This window comes from Solanum pennellii, chromosome 10 (genome assembly GCF_001406875.1).
Source record: "Solanum pennellii chromosome 10, SPENNV200".
NCBI lineage: Eukaryota > Viridiplantae > Streptophyta > Magnoliopsida > Solanales > Solanaceae > Solanum > Solanum pennellii.
In genome coordinates this window covers 78258383-78282354 of record NC_028646.1, presented here as the reverse complement: position 1 = coordinate 78282354, position 23972 = coordinate 78258383, and the positions used below count along the sequence as shown (strand labels likewise).

At 35.2% G+C, this 23972-nt stretch overlaps 4 protein-coding genes across 8 annotated transcripts in view; 3 read left to right on the top strand and 1 right to left on the bottom strand.

Moving 5' to 3' along the window:
- Positions 1-3234, top strand: part of LOC107002492 (villin-2) — a 15355-nt gene extending 12121 nt beyond the window's left edge. For all 3 annotated transcript variants that reach the window (XM_015200539.2, XM_027912388.1, XM_015200538.2), the window contains exons 17-23: positions 85-95; positions 180-320; positions 409-534; positions 1145-1207; positions 1645-1906; positions 2344-2570; positions 2656-3234. In XM_015200539.2, the coding sequence (XP_015056025.1) occupies positions 85-95; positions 180-320; positions 409-534; positions 1145-1207; positions 1645-1906; positions 2344-2570; positions 2656-2769 (944 nt within the window). In that variant the 3' untranslated portion in view covers positions 2770-3234. The remainder of the gene's footprint in view (positions 1-84; positions 96-179; positions 321-408; positions 535-1144; positions 1208-1644; positions 1907-2343; positions 2571-2655) is intronic.
- Positions 3235-4608: 1374 nt separating this feature from the next.
- On the top strand, positions 4609-9408 carry LOC107002701 (zinc finger BED domain-containing protein DAYSLEEPER-like). Of its 2 annotated transcripts, XM_015200844.2 has the most exons (3): positions 4609-4847; positions 5392-5617; positions 6808-9408. In XM_015200844.2, the coding sequence occupies exon 3, from the start codon at positions 6836-6838 to the stop codon at positions 9152-9154; it is 2319 nt and encodes a 772-aa protein (XP_015056330.1). In that variant the 5' UTR covers positions 4609-4847; positions 5392-5617; positions 6808-6835; the 3' UTR covers positions 9155-9408. The 2 variants fall into 2 exon arrangements, with proteins under 2 accessions (XP_015056330.1, XP_015056329.1); XM_015200843.2 differs by lacking the exon at positions 5392-5617 and having other exon boundaries at positions 4610-4847.
- Positions 9409-9955: 547 nt separating this feature from the next.
- On the top strand, positions 9956-16500 carry LOC107002296 (thioredoxin reductase NTRC-like). Its single transcript, XM_015200257.2, has 10 exons — positions 9956-10361; positions 10645-10852; positions 10961-11066; positions 12202-12467; positions 13617-13896; positions 14415-14522; positions 14733-14819; positions 14926-15030; positions 15413-15543; positions 16226-16500. Exons 1-10 carry the CDS (start codon positions 10082-10084, stop codon positions 16284-16286), a joined length of 1632 nt encoding a protein of 543 aa, XP_015055743.1. The 5' UTR covers positions 9956-10081; the 3' UTR covers positions 16287-16500.
- A 194-nt stretch (positions 16501-16694) lies between these two features.
- Positions 16695-20434, bottom strand: LOC107002297 (short integuments 2, mitochondrial-like). 2 transcript variants are annotated; one of them, XM_015200258.2, is made up of 8 exons: positions 20194-20434; positions 19988-20092; positions 18982-19059; positions 18540-18681; positions 18367-18437; positions 18129-18225; positions 17310-17527; positions 16695-17112 (listed from the first exon to the last, which is right to left on the bottom strand). In XM_015200258.2, exons 1-8 carry the CDS (start codon positions 20425-20427, stop codon positions 16858-16860), a joined length of 1200 nt encoding a protein of 399 aa, XP_015055744.2. In that variant the 5' UTR covers positions 20428-20434; the 3' UTR covers positions 16695-16857. The 2 variants fall into 2 exon arrangements, with proteins under 2 accessions (XP_015055744.2, XP_027768079.1); XM_027912278.1 differs by lacking the exon at positions 20194-20434 and having other exon boundaries at positions 18540-18743; positions 19988-20038.
- Positions 20435-23972: the final 3538 nt, after the last annotated feature.

The following is a 23972-nucleotide window of genomic DNA, read 5'->3' as shown; positions in this document are numbered from 1 at the left end:
GGGGGGGGGGGGGGGGAATGAATAAGAAGTGATATGTGCTAACTGTTTTTTCTACAATTTTCATGTGAACTTGTGGATATCCAGGAAAATTTGAGGTAAGGTCCTAGAGTACATAATTTGTGCTTTTTAACATGAACATCTTGTATATCTGGTTAATCTTTGCTTTATTCATTTGATAGATTGAAGAAATCTACAACTTCTGTCAAGATGATTTATTGACTGAGGATGTTTTATTACTTGATACACATGCTGAAGTGTTTATTTGGGTTGGTCAGTCATCAGATCCCAAAGAAAAGCAAAGTTCTTTTGAAATTGGACAGGTAAAATACGGTATCATAGAGATCCTTGCCTATGTATAAGTGTGTTTCTGTTCTTAATTATGTTTCACTAACCGTTGAAGTCCCACAGAAATACATAGAGATGGCTGCATGTTTGGAAGGGCTGTCTCCTAATGTTCCATTGTATAAAGTCACGGAAGGAAATGAGCCTTGCTTCTTTACAACATTTTTCTCCTGGGATCCTGCAAAAGCTATTGTACGTAACTTAACTTTGCTTATCGAGTTCTGATACTTTTTTCTATGTAGTTTGATATGAAATTCACGCGGAGTGTAAATAAATTGAAAGTGTTGCATTGATCTTCTTCAAATATTTTTAATAAATTTTTGGAGGGTGGATGGAACTTGAAAGATGGTACAAGAGCAAAAACGTAGCATAAACTAGAGAAAGTCAAACTTGGAAGATGGTAGCATAATAAACCACCAGAGACATTCCCAAACATGTAATAAACAAAGGTTGTTGTTGAGAAAAGAGAAAGTGTTGAGCTTGTAAATTCAGACTAGAAAGAGATGTAATCATGTACATAAAGGAATTTGTTGTAGAAATGTAGGAAGAAATTTGCTATAGCAGTATAGTTTTAAAGGGAAAATCCAATTTGTGTGGATACCTGACATAATCAGGAGAACTATTTTTCCAAATTTAGCATGGATGTAATCATAGGTAGAGGTGAAGTCTGCATACATCTTACCTTCCCCAGACTCTACTTGTGAGATTATGTTGAGTATGTCGTTGATGTTAACGTATTTGTCTTTGAGTCCTCGTTACTGAGAAAACTTCTGAATTGCTTGTGGGCGTCCATTTTAAACAGGCACACGGGAACTCATTCCAGAAGAAGGTTATGCTACTCTTTGGAGTTGGTCATGCTTCAGAGGTAACTAGATTTCATGAAAGCAAGATGTATCTCTGCATAAATTGTTTGTACTTCTGTGCAAATTTTTACCATTATATTTGCTTCAAATCATTTGAGTCCACCAGTCAACATTCGCTAATTAATACTAGTATTTTTTGGGGGACCAACATATTGTCATGTTATTATGCTTCTTCCAACTTAAGCTGCGCATACTAGAACCATATTCAAGGAAGTTAGTCACTTTTACAACTTGTATTCCTAGTTCACTGCCCAAGCTTCATATTCTGTCTCTTGTTCTCTTTAGGATAATGTTAGAACTGTACTATCAGCCTCAGGGTTATTAGTTGTGAAAAAAATGATTCTGTTACGACTTATGACCAACCTAATTTGTGAAATATAATATATTATTTATCCGAAGTCTACCATGCCTGTAATATATCTTTTCTTCCATCTTTCAGAAACAGCCAAGGTCCAATGGTACAAATAATGGTGGGTCAACCCAAAGAGCTTCTGCTTTGGCTGCTTTAAACTCTGCATTTAATTCATCATCTCCAGCAAAATCTGGTTCTTCACCAAGGTCAGGGAGAAGTCCTGGTTCACAAAGAGCAGCTGCAATAGCTGCTTTATCTTCTGTTCTCAGTGCTGAAAAGAAGCAGTCACCCGAGGGCAGCTCTCCACTCCGATTAAGTAGAACTTCATCAGTAGATCCTATTCCCCTTGGTATAAAAATCTTTTTTGCTCTTCCATTGTGTACTGTTATTTCCAGATCCTTCTGTTCCCATAGCTTGTGCGTTGTGAACCTCCTCTATTGCTGTGTCAAGATATGTTATGTTAACCTTTTAAGTGCTTCCTTCTGTATATTTTGTATTTCAGACAAGACATTTCTAAGCTTTAGAGTCATTGGTATTCACCAGGTATGTGTGCAGTGTGTACACATGCATGTGTGTATATATGTGCTTTGAAGTACGTGTTCATAGTTGTCTTTATTTGTTGATCAAAAGTATTACCATAAGAGCAGTTAAAATTATTGATGGGAGACCACTGCTAGCATAGAGTCATTAGAAATTTTAACATTTTTTACTTAATTTATTTTTAATTGGGCAATTATGATATACATGGAGGATTTTTTTCCTTTGATTTAATTTTTGCACAAACAGGGAATGGAGTTTCTACTACTGAGGTTTTAGGTTCTAAAGAAGTTCCGGAATTCAAGGAGACTGAGACAGTTGAGCATGCAGAGGCTGATGGGGAAGGCATAGGACCGAAGCCAGAACCAGAACAGGAGGAAACTGATAGTGATGGTAGTCAGACTACATATAGCTATGAACGGCTGAAGGCTAAATCTAAAAATCCTGTCACCCGGATTGATTTCAAAAGGAGAGAGGTTCGTACTCGAGTGTTGTTTAAATTCCTAAATTTTGATTTCTGATGAAAGTTACTTTTTCTTATTTTCATTGATGTACTGTCAGGCTTATCTCTCTGACGAGGAATTCCAGTCCATACTGAAAATGACAAAAGAATGTTTTTACAAGTTGCCTAAATGGAAGCAAGATATCCACAAGAAGAAGGTCGATCTCTTCTAAAATCTGAATCGAAACAAAGGTGGTGTCCCCTGTGTCCTCAATATTGCAGTTCATTGTTTCACACAGTTTCTTGATAAGGCTACCTACTTTTATGGGTACATATTGCCATGATTGGTATTTGCATTTCGCAGTCTGCTTCTATCTGATCCAAGGTTTTTGTGATCTTGGTTTTTGTTTCCCTTCAATTTGTGATGCCTGCTTGAAGAGTGATAATTTTTTAGGTCTCTCTTATACTGCTGCTTTATCAGTACAATGTCGAGTCTGTAGTTGAAAATCAGCAGTCAGGTCAATTCTTTGATTCCTCCTTATGTATCTTAGTTTTGATGTATCATTCATTTGTTCACTGAAGGGGTGTGTACAGACTTTATATTATATTGTAACTGATGCAGTAGCCATTTGCTTCTGTGTTTGTTGAAGTTTCTTTATAGACTCAAGAAGCAGAGATGCTTACAATTTTTTCCAATATTTTTGCTTGCTAAGTGTAGCAAAGTAAAGATTTTTGGACCTGGGGAATGCCATGGAATTAGAGTCTTTTCTACAGCTGTGTAGTGTGTGTGATTCGTTGTGGTTTAGGGTTTGTTGAGCTACTTATTCGTGTTAACCTAGCGAGTTAACTTCTCATATATACTCAACTAATAGTTATTTATCTTGAAAAATCACTTCTTTTTTTGTTGAAAAAAAGTCTAGAAAAGTGATTTTATGGAACAACTATTAGTTGAGTGATCGTTTGAAAAATTGACCATTAAACTGCAATATTTTGTTAGTTGAAATGAAATCATCATGAATATGATATTCACTTCTTCTGTACAACACAAAGCAATATCATTCAATTTTCCAATATTTGGTTATTCTGAATGCTAAAAAAATACATTCTAAAAAGATATATCCCACCAGAAAAGAGAACAAATAAAGTCATTGCTAAAGCTGGCACATCACTTAGACTATTTTCTTCGTTTTTCTTCTTAGGAGTATGTATCAGAAAACATAAAATTGACCCGTTATAGAACTTGACCAAATATCTCATAACACGAGATATTAATAATTCACTTAATATGAATTCGAAAGATTGTCCATCTAAGGCTTACAAATACTCGAAGTTATCAAAGTTGAGAACACCAATACAGAGATGTGAATTGCTTGGGCCAATCAACAAGAAGATGAACACGTGTTAGCTTGATTATTATTTCAAGTCAATTTCACTTTTATTTCATTGTCATAGAGAAAGAAAGATGGAAATCATGAGTTGATTTTTTTTCTCGATTGTAGTTTCAATGTATTCAATTATCTCCTATTCGGATTTTACTGCTCCGATTAATATAAATTCGTATCACTTAGTAATCCTTAAAGAAGGAATGCTCTAGTAAAAATGTATCCAAACTCGATACTTGTACCAAGTTTAAGAATATAAGACATTTATCTTTCTTATACATATATTTATCACCTAACCAAGGGTTTAGTAATGTAAATTTTCTTTGCTAGGGTTAAATTATCTGATTTGACATAAATAAATACGAATTTTTTTATTCGCAATGCTTGATCGAAGATCACTAAGATATCTCGTAACAAATGTATGTGAACCAAAAACACAAAAAGTGAGAGGTCCATTTACTTGGTAAAGGGGGCTTGAACAAATAGCAAATTGGATGAAATTACATCCCCCTTTTATTTCAAAATTGAAACTTTGCCCCACCAATTATGGGCTAAATAACAAACTAGTCCCCAAAAATAGCCAATGTAGGCCCCATAAAGTCCATTATTATACCCAATGGGCTGAGTGGTCCGACCCAAATTGACCAAAAAAAGAAAACACACAGTGGTTCACCTTCAATTTACACACACTCAAAAAATAAAAATTTGGACTTCGTTCTTAAAAATCTCATTAAACAAAAGTCCAGTTAGGTTTTATCGGGTTCAAGCCCAATTCTCTCTTTCTCTCTCCTCTCTCTTCTACCGAAACCCTAGATCTGGTTCGCCGGCGGAGGACCAAAAACGCCGTTGACCCAGATTCCGATTTACTCAAACCGGAGCTTTTCACGATCTGGGTTTTGTTCAATTTCGAGGTTTTCGTATTTGGCTAGGTATAGTATTATTTTTTTTTCATCTCCTCCGTTTTTTTCGATTTTAATACATATTTGGATTTTTTTAATAAATTTTTTTGTATGTGATTAGTGTAAAGATTGTTCCTTTGTATGAATGATTTCCTCGTTTTGTTAGTATTTTCTAAATGTTTTCTCTGTTCATTTGCATATCTGATGAACTTCCTTGTTGTTTGTTCAAAAGTTAGCTTTTTAGTTTTTGATTGAAATTTCTGTGTATTTATAAGAAATGCTTTAGGATTTTCTTTTTGGTGACTTGTTTTTGTGGGCTTGAAGGTGAATTGAATCATGAATATGTTTTTTTTATTTTCTGGGTATGTTTGTTTTATAGATCTATTGTTAGTAAGGGGGTTTGATCTGGGCTTTTTTAGATTTATTTTATGTGTGAGCCCATGTTTGATCCATTTTTTCCTAAGTAGATGTTTGTTTGTCTTGTTTGTTCTTAGCCCATGCTTTGCGAAATGTCTGTTTGACCCTCACTTCCTTTTGTAATAAAATGCTGACCTTTGAGGTTCCTTTGTATCAGAATTCGGGCCGAGTTGGGCCATACCTTGTTGGAATTCGGGCTGAGTTGGAACAGTCCTTCTAGCTATGAGTGAACTATTTTTCATGCATTTGGTTTGCTAAAGCTTGGGGCTTTTGATGCAATGTTAGTCTATCCTGAGGTCCCTCCCCCCATCCCCTTTGCATCTCCACTAGAACCTCCTCATGTACTTTGGCGTCGTCTTGGTTTAGCGGCATGTTATGCAGAGGTTAGTAATGCAAAGAATTATAGTGTAAGGATTAGTAATGCAAGAACGTTTTTTCTGCTGGTTGTTTTGGTTTTGATGTATTCAAAATTACTTCTATGTCCAATTTATGTTGGTTTCTTTTTAGTTTCTCTCAAAAAGAATGACATATTACCCTTACTGTGGTGATTTATTAGCCAAAGAAGTTTTTTCTGCTCATTTTAGACCATGAGTTTCAAAAGCTTCTTTCTTTTTTAAACCACCCCTCACTTAAATTGGATGAAGGGAATAATATACAATGTTTTTTTTTTTGAATTTGAAATAATACACAGTGTATAATCAATATGTTTACTTTTTAAAGAATAGATATAGTTTGTTTGTGATGAGAGGCACGTAAAATACAAAGATTCCTCGTAATATATGTGTATTATTTATGAGGAAAGGAAGCAGTAACTGAACATTGTACTAATGATGATTGATATTTACCAATCATCTATAATAATAATGATGGATTTTATGTGAAAATCAGATCTCCTCATCACTCCAACCAAATGATCCCTTAATGCAGTGTGTTAATTCATTCAGTTTCTTTTTTCTTTATTTTTTGTTATTCATCATAAAAAAGCAGGTGCTTTTTACATTTATTTAGTTATATGAGGGATTTCTAGAATTTCGACTGTAAAATTTGATTACGTTTTCTAGTACTTCGTAGTATATGTTATCGGATTGTTCTGAGCGTCTTCTTTCTTATGCAGCTGACAAAACAATTGAGTTTTCATGAAAATTATAACAAATAATAATACCTAAATCTGAGTTCTCTTTTAGATATACATTGTTATTTGTTGTTTTTATTGTACTTGACTATCATATTATTTTGTTGTAGTTACTGTCCTATTACTATCTGTTGTCTTGTTACTGTATGTTATTTCTTGATACTTCAATTACTTCTTTTTCTGACTGCTTTGGACTACTGTTCCCTTGAGCCGAGGGTCTATCAAAAATAGCCTCTCTGCCTGTGAGGTAGGGGTAAGGTATGTGTATACTCTACCTTCCCTTGTCCCCACTGTGAGATTATACTGAGTATGTTTTCGTTGTATATAGAGTGCTACTTTGAAGCTTATTATTTATTTTTTGCGTCTCATCTTCTTTGAACACATTAGCCATTACTGATATTTTCTTTTTCTTGTTCTTCTTTTGATCACTATATTATACAGATATTGAGAGTGTATTGCTGCTCTTAGGATGGCAACCCCAAAAACACCTGTTACTCCGGCAGCTCCCACTGAAAACCATGAGATGGTCCATGAACATGAGATGGGCCATGAACATGAGATGGGCCATGAACATGATATGAGGCATGAACTTGATATGGGCCATGAACATGAGATGGGCCATGAACATGAGATGATGCATGAACATGAGCTGATGCAGGAACATGAGCTGATGCAGGAACATGAGATGGTCGAACACGAGATAGTGCTTGGCAATGAGATGGTCCCGGGCAATGGAATGGTTCAGGACTATGAGATGATTCCAGGAAATGAGATGGTTCTTGCGGAGCCACAACCCAACTATGTTGAAACACCAGAAACTCAACCTGGTAAGCATAGGAAAAAGAAATCGATAGTTTGGGAGCACTTCACCATTGAAAATGTTGCTGTTGGGACTAGAAGGGCACAATGTAAGAAGTGCAAGCAATCGTTTGCATATAGTACAGGGTCAAAAGTAGCAGGAACTAGTCATCTGAAGCGCCATATTGCCAAAGGATCATGTCCGGTAGTCCTGCGTAATCAGCAGAATGATCAATTGACTCCATATAGTGCTCCTCCTAAGATGACTGGATATGGGGGTAGTAATGGTGCACCTAAAAGACGTTATCGAACTGCTTCTACTCCTTACGTTGCTTTTGATCCAGACCGTTGCCGCCAGGAAATCTCTAAGATGATTATCATGCATGATTATCCCCTTCACATGGTTGAGCATCCAGGATTTCTTACTTTTGTTCAGAATCTTCAGCCTCGTTTTGATATGGTGAGTTTCAACACTGTGCAAGGAGATTGTGTGGCAACTTACCTTAGAGAAAAGCAAGCTATCCAGAAGGTGATTGAGGGAGTGCCTGGGTGGATCTGCTTAACACTAGATATGTGGTCCTCCCACCACACTGTGGGCTATGTATTCATAACTGGGCAGTATGTTGACAGTGAGTGGAAAATTCATAGGAAAATACTCAATGTCATCATGGAACCATATCCAGATTCTGAGACGGCTTTCAGCCACGCTGTTGCGGCTTGCCTTTCTGACTGGAGTATGGAGGGGAAGTTATTTTCTGTCACTATTAATCAACCACTGGGTGATGCTGCTATTGATAATCTTAGAGCTTTACTCTCTGTGAAGAACCCACTTGTGCTTAACGGTCAATTATTGGTTGGAAATTGTCTTGCTCGAACTTTAGGCAGCATTGCCCAAGATGCATTTAAAGTTGTGCAAGGCACTGTCAAAAAAGTTAGAGATAGTGTTAAGTATGTGAAAACATCGGAATCTCATGAGGAAAAGTTTATTGAGCTCAAACAGCAGCTTCAGGTGCCTAGCACAAAGATGCTGACCCTTGATGACCGAACTCAATGGAACACAACATATGAGATGTTGTTGGCTGCAACGGAGTTGAAGGAAGTATTTTCATGCTTGGATGCATTAGATCCTGATTTCAAAGATGCCCCATCATTGGAAGACTGGAAGCAAGTTGAGACTCTCTGCACTTACTTGAAAATCTTCTTTGACACTGCCAATCTCTTGACTGCACCAACAATTCCAACAACCAACACATTCTTCCATGAAGCGTGGAAAATTCAATTGGAATTGGCTCGTGCTGCAGCAAGTGAAGACCCATTCACCAGCAGACTTACCAAAATGATGCAAGAGATGTTTGATAATTATTGGAAGAGCTGTTGCTTAATGTTGGCTATTGCTGTAGTAATGGATCCACGCTTCAAAATGAAACTTGTGGAGTTCAGTTTTTCCAAAATATATGGAGAAGAAGCAGCCGCTTATGTGAAGACTGTTGAGGAAGGAATCCATGAGCTCTTCAATGAATATGTGGCTCTTCCTCTACCCCTAACCCCAACTTATGTTGAAGAAGTAAATGGCAGTGGTATGAGGCAGGAGGATGGCCAAGGCCTCGATGCTTCTTGTAACGGGCTTGGACTTACTGATTTTGACGTCTACATTATGGAGACTTCGAGCCAGCAGTCAAGGTCAGAACTTGATCAATATCTGGAAGAGTCCTTGCTGCCTCGTGTTCACGAGTTTGATGTGGTGGGTTGGTGGAAGCTCAACAGAATTAAGTACCCAACTTTGTCAAAAATGGCTCGTGACATCTTGTCAGTTCCTGTTTCAACAGTAACAGCTGATTCTATATTTAGCACAGTTAGCAAAGAGATGGATTACTACAGGTGTTCCTTGCGTCCTGAGACCGTGGAGGCCCTCATCTGTGCCAAGGACTGGCTTCAGAATGCATCTTTAGACACTGCACCTATACCAATAAAAATGGAAGTTCCGATTTAGGTCTTGGTTATGTGAAATACTTGTCTAGAATAGCTCTATTACCCTGATATTGATGTTTTCTTTAAGACTATTAACATTCGTCGTCTGAGCATCAACTTTCTTGTATCATAATTTGGTACCTCTAGTCTTACAGGAGAGTTTAGTCCCCCATTTTCAGTCTCTTTATTTACTCATTGATGTCTGAATTCTGAATGCATGAAAGTCAGCTTACTGGTGCATGATATGAATATGTTGGTATAGTTATGCTGCTCAAATGACTTGTAGTTTCTTTCATTCTTCCGTGTTAGTCTTCTTTTCTGGTCTCCCCTTCGTAGTTTGGAGACGGTGGGATGTATTAAGATTTTAACAGTATCTCTGTGTGGCAAAGAGATTGCTTCTTATAGATCCGCGGGTTAAATTTATTTATCTTGGAAATCAATGACCCAAATGATTTAAACTGTGTATTTTATCTTTAAAATTTTCAATTTTTGTGCAACTTTTTGAATTTATCAGAAAAATTATATTTTTTGACAAACAATAAGTAAAATACAAAGCAAACAATACTTAATGTTGGACAAACTTGTTGCCACACATTTTCTCACTGGAAAACTATGTATTACACTTTCAATACAAAATATCAACGTAAAACATGGACGTCAATTTGGTTGTTTGGATAATATTTTTTCTTCAAAGGACCAAAAACAATCAACTTTGATAAAATTACTTATATAGTTTTGTTTTTTTTTTTTTGGAAAAAAATAAAATAAAAATTATAGTTCGTTGAATGGTTATCCTCACCCCATAAAATTACGAATAAATCTCACACACACGGCACAAATCCAAAGACAAAACACACATCTGTGTGTAAGTGTGTGAGAGAGAAAGGGAAAATAGTTAGTTGAAACAAATTTGTGTCAGCTGTAGAGATATCTGTACGCTCCGAAACCAATGGCTAATACTACTCCCAATATTACAAACTCCGTTGGTATCGGAATCCGAATCCGGACCAAAACCCGACCCGCATCCACTTCCATGGCGGCTACTCCGGCGACTTTATCGACCGGTCACTGCATTCCGACCGGTTTGCTTGTTATCAACTCCGGTACGAGTCGACGGGGAGGAGCTGCTCGAGTTGACTCAGTTAATGGTCACTTGACTCGCAGCCGTGCGTCCTCGTTTTCGATTCGAGCTGCGGCGGAGGTGGAACCGGTCGGAACTAGTTCTTCAGGTAGACTTACAGTGTGCATTTCTGAATAAATAGTGTATTTTTTAATTTGTTTTAGTCAATTAAGTGAATTAGGAGTGGTATGTTAGTTGATTGAATTGAAGTCGAGCATAAGTATTATCGAAATTCGGAATTGCATTTGAAATATAAAATGATGCTGGTTAATTTTGCAGCTGGAAATTGCTCTTTTGGTTTGATTTTGCTGCTGGAAATAGCTCATTTTTCAGCAGTTTATATGCAATTAATTGTATAATTTTGAGAATACTGGTGTTTTTGTTTGTTCCAGCTCAGGGTATTGAAAACTTGGTAATAATAGGATCAGGTCCTGCTGGATATACAGCAGCAATTTATGCAGCTCGGGCTAATTTGAAGCCTGTAGTGTTTGAGGGGTTTCAAGCTGGTGGTGTGCCAGGAGGACAGTTGATGACAACAACTGAAGTAGAAAACTTTCCTGGATTTCCTGAGGGGATAACTGGACCTGACTTAATGGATAGGTATAAGAAAAGTCTTTGAACATTTACTCTCATTAAGATATCTATGTGAAGTTTCCTTTTATAGACAAAAGTTTTGTTGAAGGCTGGGAAATTATGTAATTTTGGTAGGATGAGGCGACAAGCTGAGAGATGGGGAGCTGAATTGTATCAGGAAGATGTGGAATTTATTGATGTGAAGAATGCTCCCTTTACTGTCCACAGTAGTGAACGTAAGGTGATGCATCCTTTAGTTGCTGATTACTCTGTCTAGGTTATGTTATAACTGCTTAAATCTTTAATCCCCATCAAACTGTTTGCCTATTCTTAATTGGAGCATCTTTTAAAATTCCACGCAAGAACAATTCTAATATCTGATGTTTTAACAAATTTTATGGGGTAAAGAATATAAGGATGGCCATCATTTATCAAGAACCCAGCAATTTTTTCTTTTCTTTTCTTGAGTGTCACTTTTGAACTAATTAACAGTTCATGTATTTTTGTCAAGTTTGCAATATGTTCTCAAACCAGTGCCCAGAAAATTACAGGAAGTTAGATATAAACGTATGTATTCTCGTTTGGAGTGAGAACTGAAAAGCTAAACAGATTTCAGACATGTAATGGAAGAAGAGAAATAGATACAACATTTTTCCTTTTCTTGAATACAAAATATATTATGCTATTACATAGAAGGCATCTAAGTTCGTACTTTCTGGGTTTTCTTATTCTTCTAGATAGAAACGTTTTCTTTCCGATAAAAATAATTCTTCTCAAAGTACAGAGACATTTTAACTACACCGGGACTTCTTTATGGGTTTACGTGTTTTCCATTCGGAAGTGGTTTGATTAAGTACAAGTATACAAGTCGTTTTCTATTTTTGTAGTGTCTCTTTCCTTTAAGATGTAAAAGATGCTGACATGGTAGAACAAGAGGCCTCACAATTTGCTGCATTTTTTAGAAAGATCAATTTGCTGCATTGTGTAAAGAACAATCTATATCTTCAGAGTACCTTAGCCATGATATAAGAGTCTGACGTGTTCTCTGTACCTTTATGAATGAAAGAAGCATCTTTGGTTTTGTTTCCGTCTATAATCCCTCAATTCTCTGAGGTTCATCTGATACATGAGATGGTCATGAAACATACATCCATATATGTGGTACCGGCTCTCTTTTGTTTCCCTCCGCAATGACAAAAGGGAACGGCGTGTTTGTTTCATATGTTGTAAGAGATGTTGGGCTTGAAATGCATTAGTTCTTGCAGTCGCAGATGCCAAATTAATTCCTTAAACTTCTAGTTGTCTTACTCCCCTTGGTATGTAGTTCCGACATTAGGGTTCATATATTGGATCACTGCTCACTTCTTTCATTTCAGGTAAAGTGTCATAGCATTATTGTGGCTACAGGAGCCAACGCAAGAAGGTTGGGATTACCCCGTGAAGATGAATTTTGGAGCAGAGGAATTAGTGCCTGCGCAATTTGTGATGGAGCATCACCACTTTTCAAGGGTCAGGTCCTTGCTGTTGTTGGAGGTGGTGATACAGCTACAGAGGAAGCAATATACTTAACAAAGTATGCACGCCATGTTCATTTACTTGTCCGTAAGGACCAACTGAGAGCATCAAGAGCAATGCAAGACAGGTAATTGATGTTTATGTGCATTTCATATTATTTTTCCCTTCCAATGTTAATAGCACAAGGCATTAGAATTTTTCTTAAGATCAAGGTCGTATCTGATGGGCCATCTTTGGTTTCTTTGGGAGAGGATTGTTAGGGTCATATAATACTCTCATCCTCCATAATGGTTTCCCTAGTTTAGAGGGCTTGATGTGATGTAGAATAACTTAAATATTTGTAAAGTTGTCGGTGTCACTTTAAGACACTGCAGACTGAGAGATGAATAATTTAAGTTAAAATTGTCGGTGTCTTGCAGACTGAGAGATGAATGATAGCAGTGTTTCCAAGTGTCATATCATGGCTGTTTACTAGTAGGATACGTTAATGTAATCTGTAAAAACATCTAGGGAAGTTCTCTTGCGCTTAAGATATCTACACAGACATGCTTCACCTATATTTTGCCAAATCACTATTTACTTTGAATGTGCTGGTTCTTTACTTCAGGGCAACATGTGCATATGTGCCATCTTTTTTGCTTCTTCTAGGCCCTGCCATATGAGGCACTTACAGTAGAAGATCCCAATGATGGTTGTGAGCTTGGCCTTGTCAGAGGCCACATTCTGAGATACATCCATGCCTGTGTTCTTTGTGTTCTTTATTACTTTATTTCATTATCTTATCGAGTACAATAGACAGTTCCTGGAATATCGACTTCACAATGTTCTGGGAAGGGAGTCACCAAAGATTATCTCTTCGATTACACTTTTCTAACACGTAATATGGCTTAGCTAGAGGCATTGCAATAAATACTAATTTAAAAGGGTTCATTGTTCTGTTGTACACACTAGTGAATGTGCTCTCCACATTACAGTATTATCATAATTTTAGTTCAGTATGCACCTGCAAGTCACATTACGTGATTGACTAAAGTAGGTATATCCTCCAGATGAGTGCGTTGATATATAATCCAGTGTTTCTTGGTTGGTTTGTTGCTGGTTATTTTCATGTTTGACTCTTCCCTAGTTTCAATCTATTGCCGCTATTCTTCTTGTGCTATACCTATTTCTGTAACCTCATTCTTTGAAGCGGATTGAATTACTAATGATCTATATATTTCGAGTTTCAACTCCCTGAAATGTTTGTTTAACAGGTTGATTATGGGGAATGTTTCAGAGTTTTCAACAATCCAAACATCACTGTGCATTTCAACACTGAGACTGTGGATGTCGTCAGCAACCCAAAAGGCCAGATGTCGGGAATTTTGATCAGAAAAGCTGATACTCAGGAAGAATCTGTGCTCGAGGCAAAAGGCTTGTTTTATGGCATAGGTCATTCACCAAATAGTCAACTGTTGGAAGGCCAAGTTGAACTTGATAACTCGGGCTACATATTGGTCAAGGAGGGCACAGCAAACACATCTGTGGAAGGTGTATTTGCAGCTGGAGATGTCCAGGTACTTACAGCAATTTATTATTTCATTTCTGCTGTGCCTTCTCCTTTTCTTTGAACTATTGTTGTACTTGAAGTGGTAATTTCACACCTGCGGATGTTAAGGTTAATTATGCATGGCCCCTTTAGATGTATCATGAGTGTGGATGAAAAGCATGACTCTAGCCTGGTCATTGAAACGTATGAATTAAGTTCGCAAGAGAAGTTTCAAATAAGTTCCTCTTTAGCAGGGACAGGTGTGGAATGAGAAAATGGTTGTCTTCCCTATTATAAACTTAATTTTAAGATTCTGCAATGAAAGAAGGGAGCCATCCCATAGAAATATAATGTGATGCCATTTATCAGACTTTTTCTTTAAGGATTCTTAGGTTGCCTGGATAGAGGAAATCCTCAGAATTGAGATTAACTCATGATTGGATAGAACATTTGCAACTTCTAATCATTTTTTGATATGCAAATGTCTTTGCTACTTCTTATAGTGAGATACTTCCTAATATCACCATGAATGTTCTCTGTCTGTAGGATCATGAATGGAGGCAAGCCATCACTGCAGCTGGCTCAGGATGTGTAGCTGCTCTATCAGTGGAGAGATATCTGACAAGCAAAAATCTTCTTCTTGAATTCCACCAGGTGTCTGACTTCAAAAAAAACTGATTTGTAGTCCTGTATATTTTCTTTACTAGTCATTTGATATGTGTATATAGACATGCTCTCAAATCGATTTTAACCCAGCTCCTGAACGCTGTTAACTTATATCTAATCTTTGCATTTTCTCCAATGAACTCCTAGACCAATAGTTCATGATCTAATGAATCTTCCTGAACCTTATTATCTCATCAGCCCCCCACTGAAGAAGTTAAGAAGGAACTCTCCGAGAAAGATGTACAAGAAGGTTTTGATATAACACTTACAAAGCACAAGGGCCAGGTATGCGATCTAGGAAGCTTAGATGTTCCTGATTGTTATGTTTGAATGGCTATTTACCATAGTCTGCATCCCTATCTGATAACGTTTATACTGTTTTCCTTCTCAGTATGCATTACGGAAATTGTACCATGAGAGCCCAAGGCTTATGTGTGTGCTGTATACATCACCAACATGTGGTCCATGTAGGACCTTGAAACCGATTCTTAGCAAGGTATGCAATTATTGTTATAGAAATCTTACCGGAAGATGTTTAACATTTACGTGTCCTTGGATTTAACCATCACAACCATAGACCAATTTGAGAAGAGTGGAGTACTATGTACCAATTTGCCTTGTAAGGTTCTGTTTCAATATAATTTTATCATTTTGAGGAAAGCTGAGGACTTGAAATCTTATGATCTCGATGAAGTTACACAAATCCTGAGATAAACCTTAACCTCTGATAAAGATTGTCTAAGAGCTTTGTCCTTCAAGTGACTTGCATTTTCTCTTACTTCTACTTGGTAATAGTTGATCAGATTAGCTGCTTTGCTGCTGAGCACTGGCTTTGGTAGTGCATACACCTAACCTGTTCAGTTGTGCTTGTGCAATAGGTCATAGATGAATTTGACAAGGATGTCCACCTTGTTGAAATTGATATTACTGAAGATCCAGAGATTGCTGAGGCAGCTGGGATTATGGGTACTCCATGTGTACAGTTTTTCAAGAACAAGGAGATGCTCAGGTCGGTAACATTTTTCGCTCAAAAGTATAATTTGCTTAATTTTCTATATTTTAGATGACTATAATAGCTGTTTTCATTCATTGCTGCTAGGGTTCCATCTGAATGAACTTTCAGAGTTTCACCATACACCAAAGTAAAATAAGTCCAACTAGTCATTGATCAACTTGATTTCATAGGAAATGCAAATTCTTGCAACTTCACTCTTTATTTTCATTGCCCTAAATTGATTTCCTTATGTTACCTCAAGATTCCTTTTACTGTGACGTTGATGTATCTTAGGAAGATAACATCCTCTCTTTTGCATATATCGCTCATTCTCCTTGCCTGATTGCTCCTTCAAAATGACACTATTTCATCTCTGCTACTCGAGTCTATCATCAAGCACTGCACTACTCCCTTGCCTCACTTCCATTCTCCACTACCACGACAGTATAAATATTCATGTCTAACCTAACACCTGAACATAATTTTGGGAATGGGTACTATCTGTTAAATATTTTCCATGAAATTTGTCAAGCATGTACTATAACTAACTCAATGGAACCTCCACTTACGACTTGCAAATTATCATTTTGCTTCTATCTACTGTCCTAATTACCTGTTTTTACGCCGCTCGTTATAGAGGAATTCATGAGCAGCTCGACATATACTCGTGCTAATTCAACTTTTGGTGTATATGCAGGACGGTATCAGGTGTTAAAATGAAGAGAGAGTATAGAGAGTTTATTGAAGCAAATAAGTGAAGGCTTGTTTCTGTGTTAATTATTTGTACAACTTCCATTTTTTTTTACCCTTCACGAAGTTTTACTTATATTTTCTAATGCATGGTACCCAAATCAATTTTGTTCAGAATGGTTGATTAACAGCCCAGTACCTTGTATTAGCTTTATTAATACGTAGAAGTCATAAATCAAATGTACCTTGTGTCTCAAATTTAAAAAGTACCCAAGAAACTGAGATCACATCTCTTTTTCCAATTGGTTTGGAGCAAATTGTTTTTCAGATCTTGACGATATCACTAATTAATCAGTTACCAAATAAGAGAATTGTTCAGTTTTCATTACATTAACTAAAGAACTACAATCGAAATTTATAACCAACAAAGTGAACTTGAAAATGTTGCATGCAGCAAGGCTCAATGCTATTTTTTAGGGAAAAAAATGTCTGTACTACAATATTCATAAAACTTGAGTTTATTGATAAGGGTGAATCATCGAGCAAAATTTGATAACGAGATACCAAGAAAATCGATAATACGCTATGGTACAGACATTAAGTTTCAGTTGCTAGTTGATAGGCTTTAACAGGATGATTTCAAGATACAGAATCAGAAGCATCGGGAACATCGTCTAGGATGACAGGACCTAGTTTTCCTGTTCTAAATAAAGTAAGAAATTTCTTTGATACCATTATCCGAGCTTCTGAAGCCTTGTGAGGTATCTTCAGAGCCTTCTGCAACGCTTCAAACTGGTGTTCGATTAGAATCTCCAGGTCAGATTCATCTTCCAAACTACCACCGAACTCTGAGAGGGTGATGCAAAGTGTGCGTTGGACTTCACTAACCATATCCTGTGCACAAAAGAGAATAGTAAAAACAATGGCAACCAAAAAAGAAGCGAAGGATGAAAACACAACCAACACAGATTGATGGCGAACAACTTTTACTAGGCTTATCAGCACAGTTAATTATGTTTGTTTTGTACATTGAAGTACAGGAAAATACAGTTAAGTTGCTAAGAAAACCAAATTCTAAAATAACTTCTCACCTGAACTCGGTAGGCATTAGATTTGTTCATTCGCTTCTTTCCCTTGTTTTGAAGATCCTTCATAACACTTTCAGGTTTGTTTTCCAACTCATGGTGAGGGTCCTTAGTTTCCCTGTCAACCAAGTGCTTCCACTGAAGAGGAGTGCCTCGGGTGTTTAAAACTGCTAGTAGGTATTGAGCAATTCGCTCTTCACCAACTACAGAATCTTTCACAGACCCTGCTTAAGCATATAAGCATATAGGAATTACTATAAATATTACAACAACATACCCAAGGTAATCCCACAATTGCTATAAATATTGGACCAGAACAAATGACTAATGTGTAGTCATGGATCCTGTTTCAATTTGGTAAGACATTGCACTTTTCTATGGTAGCTTATTTCTCCGACCAACTGCGAATTACAGAACCAAATAAATCTAAATGGAGCTTATACAATGTATCTGACTGAGAAATGTAAACGCCACAAGAGAACTTCATGCAAACCTTTGTTTCATTTAACTGTGCTTTGGGAGCTATATTATAGTCGTGCTGGAAGGGAGGTGATAATGCAGAGGGGCCAGAAAAGACAATATCATGCCTATCAAGCAATGCAACAAAATTAGTTAAGTAAAGAAATAATGATTTGTTAGGAAGTGGTCTTTCTCTCAGGGCATGAGAATTGAGAAAATAGTTCCCGACAGGCATATGGCTCTCTATGTGGTGACCAGCCTTCCAGAAACTTTGCCAGAAGAGACTGGTCTTTTCACAGAACTGACCATTTGCAGGCCCCAAAATCTAATCATAAATCCAATTTTATAATCAACAGTGTGGCACACCTGCAAGAGCCAGCTTTAGCCCTGTTTCTATGTCTGGAATACTTGGAACCAACACTCCTGGAGAGTCCAGCACATAGACGCTAGGTTGATGTGCAATCTGTATTGAGTAGCATTTTTAGCATCAGTAAGAATAAGCAAAACCCGTCTACAGTTTGTACAACACGGGAACCCACTTTGCCATTAAAAAACAAGAAAAAAAGGCATAATCTAACCCTCTATGTTGTTGAATGTATCTAACCTTGAATCCAGCAATATCTTGAGTAACACCAGGCAAAGGCCCCACTCTAGCCTTCTTCATCTTCTCCTGCACTAAGATCATAACCTTCAATAGGAAGTACACTAAAAAACATAGCCACTATCAGCTTTGCATAACAACACCCAAAAAGAATTACCAACAAAAACAAGCCTCACCTGGAAATTGAGATAATGCAATTTGATGGATGGAGTTGATTAAAGCTGATTTTCCAACATTAGGAACACCCAACACCATGACAAGGAGAGTAGGTTCCCTTGCCATAACCTCCTTCAGTTTGAACTCAACCAGATCAAGAAGCTTTGGAATATGAATCATAGAAATTGGATTAATAACTCTCAGAAGAGATGCAAACTGGCAACCTATAAAAAAAATGAATTTCTTGATCCAAGATCCAATTAACTAGATGTTTGAATAGAACATATGCTTTACATGCTTATAAGAAAGTCTAATGTATTGATCGCAATCTGCATTTATTATTCCATTACGAGGAAGAGTTAAAAGGTAACTATGGCTCCATCTTTTGCATGTTTATGAATACCAAGGGTATGAATCATGAGTTTTCAGCATAATAAGAGCATGGAAAAAAGGATGACTAACCTTATGTACAGAACTTCTACTGTGTGCATTTATCGGGAGGCACTCTTGTTTATGTGAATTGAAATAACTTATCCACTTCTGCATGGAATGAAAACAGAAGTTTCACCATCTAAAATTTGAAAAGCAAATACCAAGCAGCTTGTAGATTCATACAATTCCTACAAGTTTTCCCTTAAACAAGCCAAAGTTTCAAAGCTGATAAGAAAACTAATGTCAAAATAATTGCATTCTAGTAGCATTGTTAGCATATTCAATGTAAATGACAACTCCATGAAAGAACTAACTAGTAACACAACAAATGCTAGGCATACATTGGACTAAACAGCTTTGAGATTCTAAGTAAAAACTAGACATTGTTAGAAAATACATAAAATGTCAATGAGATAAGTAACTACATTGTCTTTGCCATGTATCTTATAAGGTAAACAATTTCTACAGCATTCGCTAATAGACAAGCATATGTTAATACATACATGAACAAAAGATGCAAATTATAGGATTCATTGTTAAAGGTTCTATTTAATCTTGGTAGACCCTTGGCATACAAGTACCAAATGTTGCACATCTTTGGACTTCATTAAGACAATTTAAATTGATCAAGATGCTCATTTCAGAAAGGAAAGCTCATCTTTTCCCCTTTTAATATGATTGTTATATTATCAAGGTGAAAAGGACTTGAATCAATAGGCACCCAAGCCCCAGGGGTGTGGCCTGATTCTAATAGTCAAATGAATTAGGTTGCGAACCTGAGGCCTTAGGTTCAAAACCAAGCAAACACACTCGATAGTTTCTTTGAAAAGTAGCAGGTACCCCTAGAATTGGTCAATACAACTAAGCTGACTCCATAGCTTTTTTAGCTGTTTATGACTTTTAAGGATGAATGATCGAGGATTAGGTGCATTTCGGGGTAATAAGCTCCAAAAAGTACAAAAAGAAAAAAACATAACTTTGACAAAGTAATTACTAGCATTTTACTTAATGAAGATTAGTGTTAGAAATTAGATACATGCATGAGGTTGCGGTTAGCCAAATCCTGCTTATTGAGAGCAATAACACGCCTTTTCCCAGAAAGCATCGGCTGCAAGTCTTCATTCGCCGACGACAACGGTATCTGCACACACACTAATATTAGATAGCAAAATTCATCAAAATAAATGATCAATATATGGTTTTTAAAGAAGAATCAAGCAAGGAAGTAATCAACAAACATACACGAGCATCACGAACTTCAATTACAAAATCAGAAAGTTTAAGACGCTGTCGAATTGCACGAGTCGCTGCAGCCATATGCCCTGGGTACCAATTGATACTTCCTCCACTTTTTGTCAAACCCATTTGCCCTAACCACCCCTTCGCCGCTCCTCCTCCTCCTCCACCCATCTCTCTCTCTCTCTCTCTATTACTATCACTCTCTCTCTCTCTCAGCTTAAACCCTGAATCTTCCATTCACTGTAGAAATGGAGTTCCTTAAACTCTTAAACCCTGGGTAAATGGATCCCTTTTGGGCCTCTGTTAATGATCCGGAATAAGAATGGAAATTTAAGGGAAGCCCAATAGGCTTTTCTTCTCTGGAACTTTCACAAATAGCCACTATAATAAATTTAATTACGTCTCATAGTTATAGTTTGCATATTTACGGCTTGTAGCTATAATTTTTAAGCTGTCTCGTTTGTATAATTCGCAGGTTTATATAATTGTTATAAACTCGAAATAATAAATTTATACAGATACAAAAATCAGAAGTGTAAACAGTTATACAAATTTTGAATTATACAAAAGTTATATAAATTTCAAATTGTACGAACGTGCAAATTATACAAAATCAAAAAACTGAATCGCGTAATTATAGCTAATTACAGGTCACAAATTATAATTAAGACAAACTATAGCTATGTTAAGTAATTAACTAATATATATTTGCTTATACGCGTAATTTTCCTATTTCTTTTAAATTTATGGTAAAATTCACAAAATAGCCATTTTTAGATCCTATTATTGAAAAAAAGTGCCAATTGTGATGGTCTTACAATTTGAGAAACTTTAATGAAACCATAGTTTCAATAATTACATATCTTGTTTGAGTTTTAACTTCTGACATATTGCATTTGATAAATGTATATTGCTTAGTATTGTATCTTTTGCTCACCTCTTCTCCTTGATATATATTCAAAATTAAAAACATCAGTATATTTGTCTGACAAAAGAGATAAAAATTAATTAGAAAGAGACCATCACTCACAATTCAAAGGTAGAGTAGCAAGTTTTTCCTCAAATTTAAAAGTACTAGTATAAAAGTCTAAAAATAATTAATAACGGAAAGTGAGAGAAGGAGGAAAGTGACGAGCGAAAGAGGAAAAGATAAGAGAGTTTTACTATAAAATTTTAAATATAGATGTATAAGATAATCATTTGAAATATTGTTAGATAATTTTTATTGGTTCAATTAGTTGAGAAATGATTTTAATAAAAAATTCTTTTATTTACTTAGTTATAGTTACATAGTTTTTCAATGTAATAAAATAGGGAAAAGATATAAATTTCATCTTAAATTTATATCAAAAAGTTATTTATACACTTAAACTATCATGATGACTTATTTCACGCCTTTACTATTCAATAGTGAATTTTTTTACCTCTTCAAACTTATGTGGCAAAGAAATAAAATAAAAGTAAAAACTAAACGCGTCAGATAGAAATCAAAATAAAATTATAACTAGAATCATTTTTAACCCCACCCCCACCCTCTTCCACCCTACCCCTACCCCAGGCTCTTCTTCATGCCTATTCTTCTTTTTCACATCTTCTCTTGTTCATTCTTTATACATTACAATCTTAAAGTATAATTTTTCTTTTTATTAGCAATTAGGTTAATTCTCATAGATTTGTTAGTGAATAATCGTATTTTGTGATAATTTTTACTAAAGGAAGAATCTAAAAAGAATTGTGGATAAATCTAAAAAAATAAATCCTTAAGTTATGTTTAGGTGATTTTGGTTGATCGTTTCTATCTTTTCTATTTTTTAATTCAGTTAAAGAAATTTTGATTGTTAATCGGTTTTTGAGTTTGGTTGCAATTGCAACTTTATAGGTATGGTAAGTCTAGGTAATGGGTTAAAAAAAGAAAAAATTGAAGGCGGTGAAGAAGATTAATCAATTTTTGAATTTGGTGAAGATGACAACTTTATGAGTGTGGTGGCATTGGATAATGATTTTAAAAAAAAAAAATTGGAAATTGAAGATAGCAAAGAAAAAAAAAATATGAAATAGTGATGGTGATATTAGTGGTGGATGACAAAGAGGAAGAAGAATTAAAGGTGATATGACGATGATAAAGAACAAAAAATCAATAGTGAATAAGGTAGTCGGATATGATTTTTTTCATGAGGTAAGAGATGGAGTGGGTGAGATTTTGTGATGAAGAAGGTATAATTATTAGAAAATTTTAATAATTAATTAGAGATTAATTAGTGTAAAATATTGTTAACAAAGAAAAATAATTAATAAAGAAAAGAAAACAAAATAATTGAAAAAATTATAATTTCTGACATAGCGCTGATGTGGCAGCGAATGTATTACAACACACCATGTGAAAGTGGTGTTACATGTTTCAGAGTGATATTTAAATTTACTTTTAAATAGTAAAAGTATGAATAAATCAACATGATATTTTAAACGTGTAAATGAATTTTCATTAAAGAAAAATTTATATCTTTTCCTAATAAAATAATTTAAACCATCATCAAAATTGCACTTTTTGACACGTATTAAATAAATATCAACATTATGCACTTTTTGACACGTATTAAATATCAACATTATTTGATTGATCACTATTATTTTATTTTTCTGTTGGTTTGCTTATTTGTTTATGATACGCATATCTCACTAGCTGATCGGATCATGTAGTCAATTGTGTAGTTGCAAAATCCAAGACTAATGTCCTTTACATTTCATGTGAAATTTTATCTTTCACCATTATTGTAACATAACATATTATTTTATATTTTTAAGGTTGGACTTTTTTGATTCTTTTCTAAAATTTTAGACATAGCGAAAAATTTAATGTATTAGACTATTTTTATTATCTTTCGATTTTTATTAACAGTTGATGTCTTTTAAAATGTTAATTAAAATAAAGCGTTTTATTTAACAGAGAGTGATAGCCATTGTGGATATTTTATTCTTACTATTTTATAAATTAACATATCAATAACAAAAAAAAATCTTTTTATTTATTGATATGATAATAGTATCTTTCTTTTCTTCTAAATATCAACCTTATCGAGTAAAATATCTTCGATCAGCCTAATAAAGTGCATCTTGACCATGTGAAAATCAATCTTTCATTTTTTAAAAAATTTAATTTTCTATTTAACCAAATTTAATATAATAATAATAAAACATTTGGTACTGATTAATGATAATATATTGAAAAAGTACTTAGCTGTATTATACACCAAACTGAAAAAGTACCAGCCTTGGAAATATATTAATACACTTCATGTCGGAGATATTTTTACAAATACAAATATCTTCAAGCCAAGATTACTTAATTTAATCATTTTTTTTTTGTGTTAAGGATTTGTATAACAAAAAAATATCTCTAGTTGGTACCAAGAATATAATCTTCTCCATGCATATTATATCCTTATATTAATTTTTAAAAAAGAGAAATTTACGTGTATACATTTTGGCCATTTAATTTACAAAATATTATGATTGAAATATAAAATACAGTATTTTTAGACTCGGTTATATAATATACATTGTAAATATATTTTGTGAACTAGATAGCTAAAAGAGCATGGACTATGATTTACACAAATATCATTTTCTAGGTCTCATTTTAGATTTTGTTTGTTTATAAAACTTATTACGAATATTTCCTCATATATTTCTCAACCTTACATATAAATATTAGATCGTAGTTTAACTTTTATATATAATATAATGTACAAATTTGTAATTGTGATTTAAATATTCTGAACAAA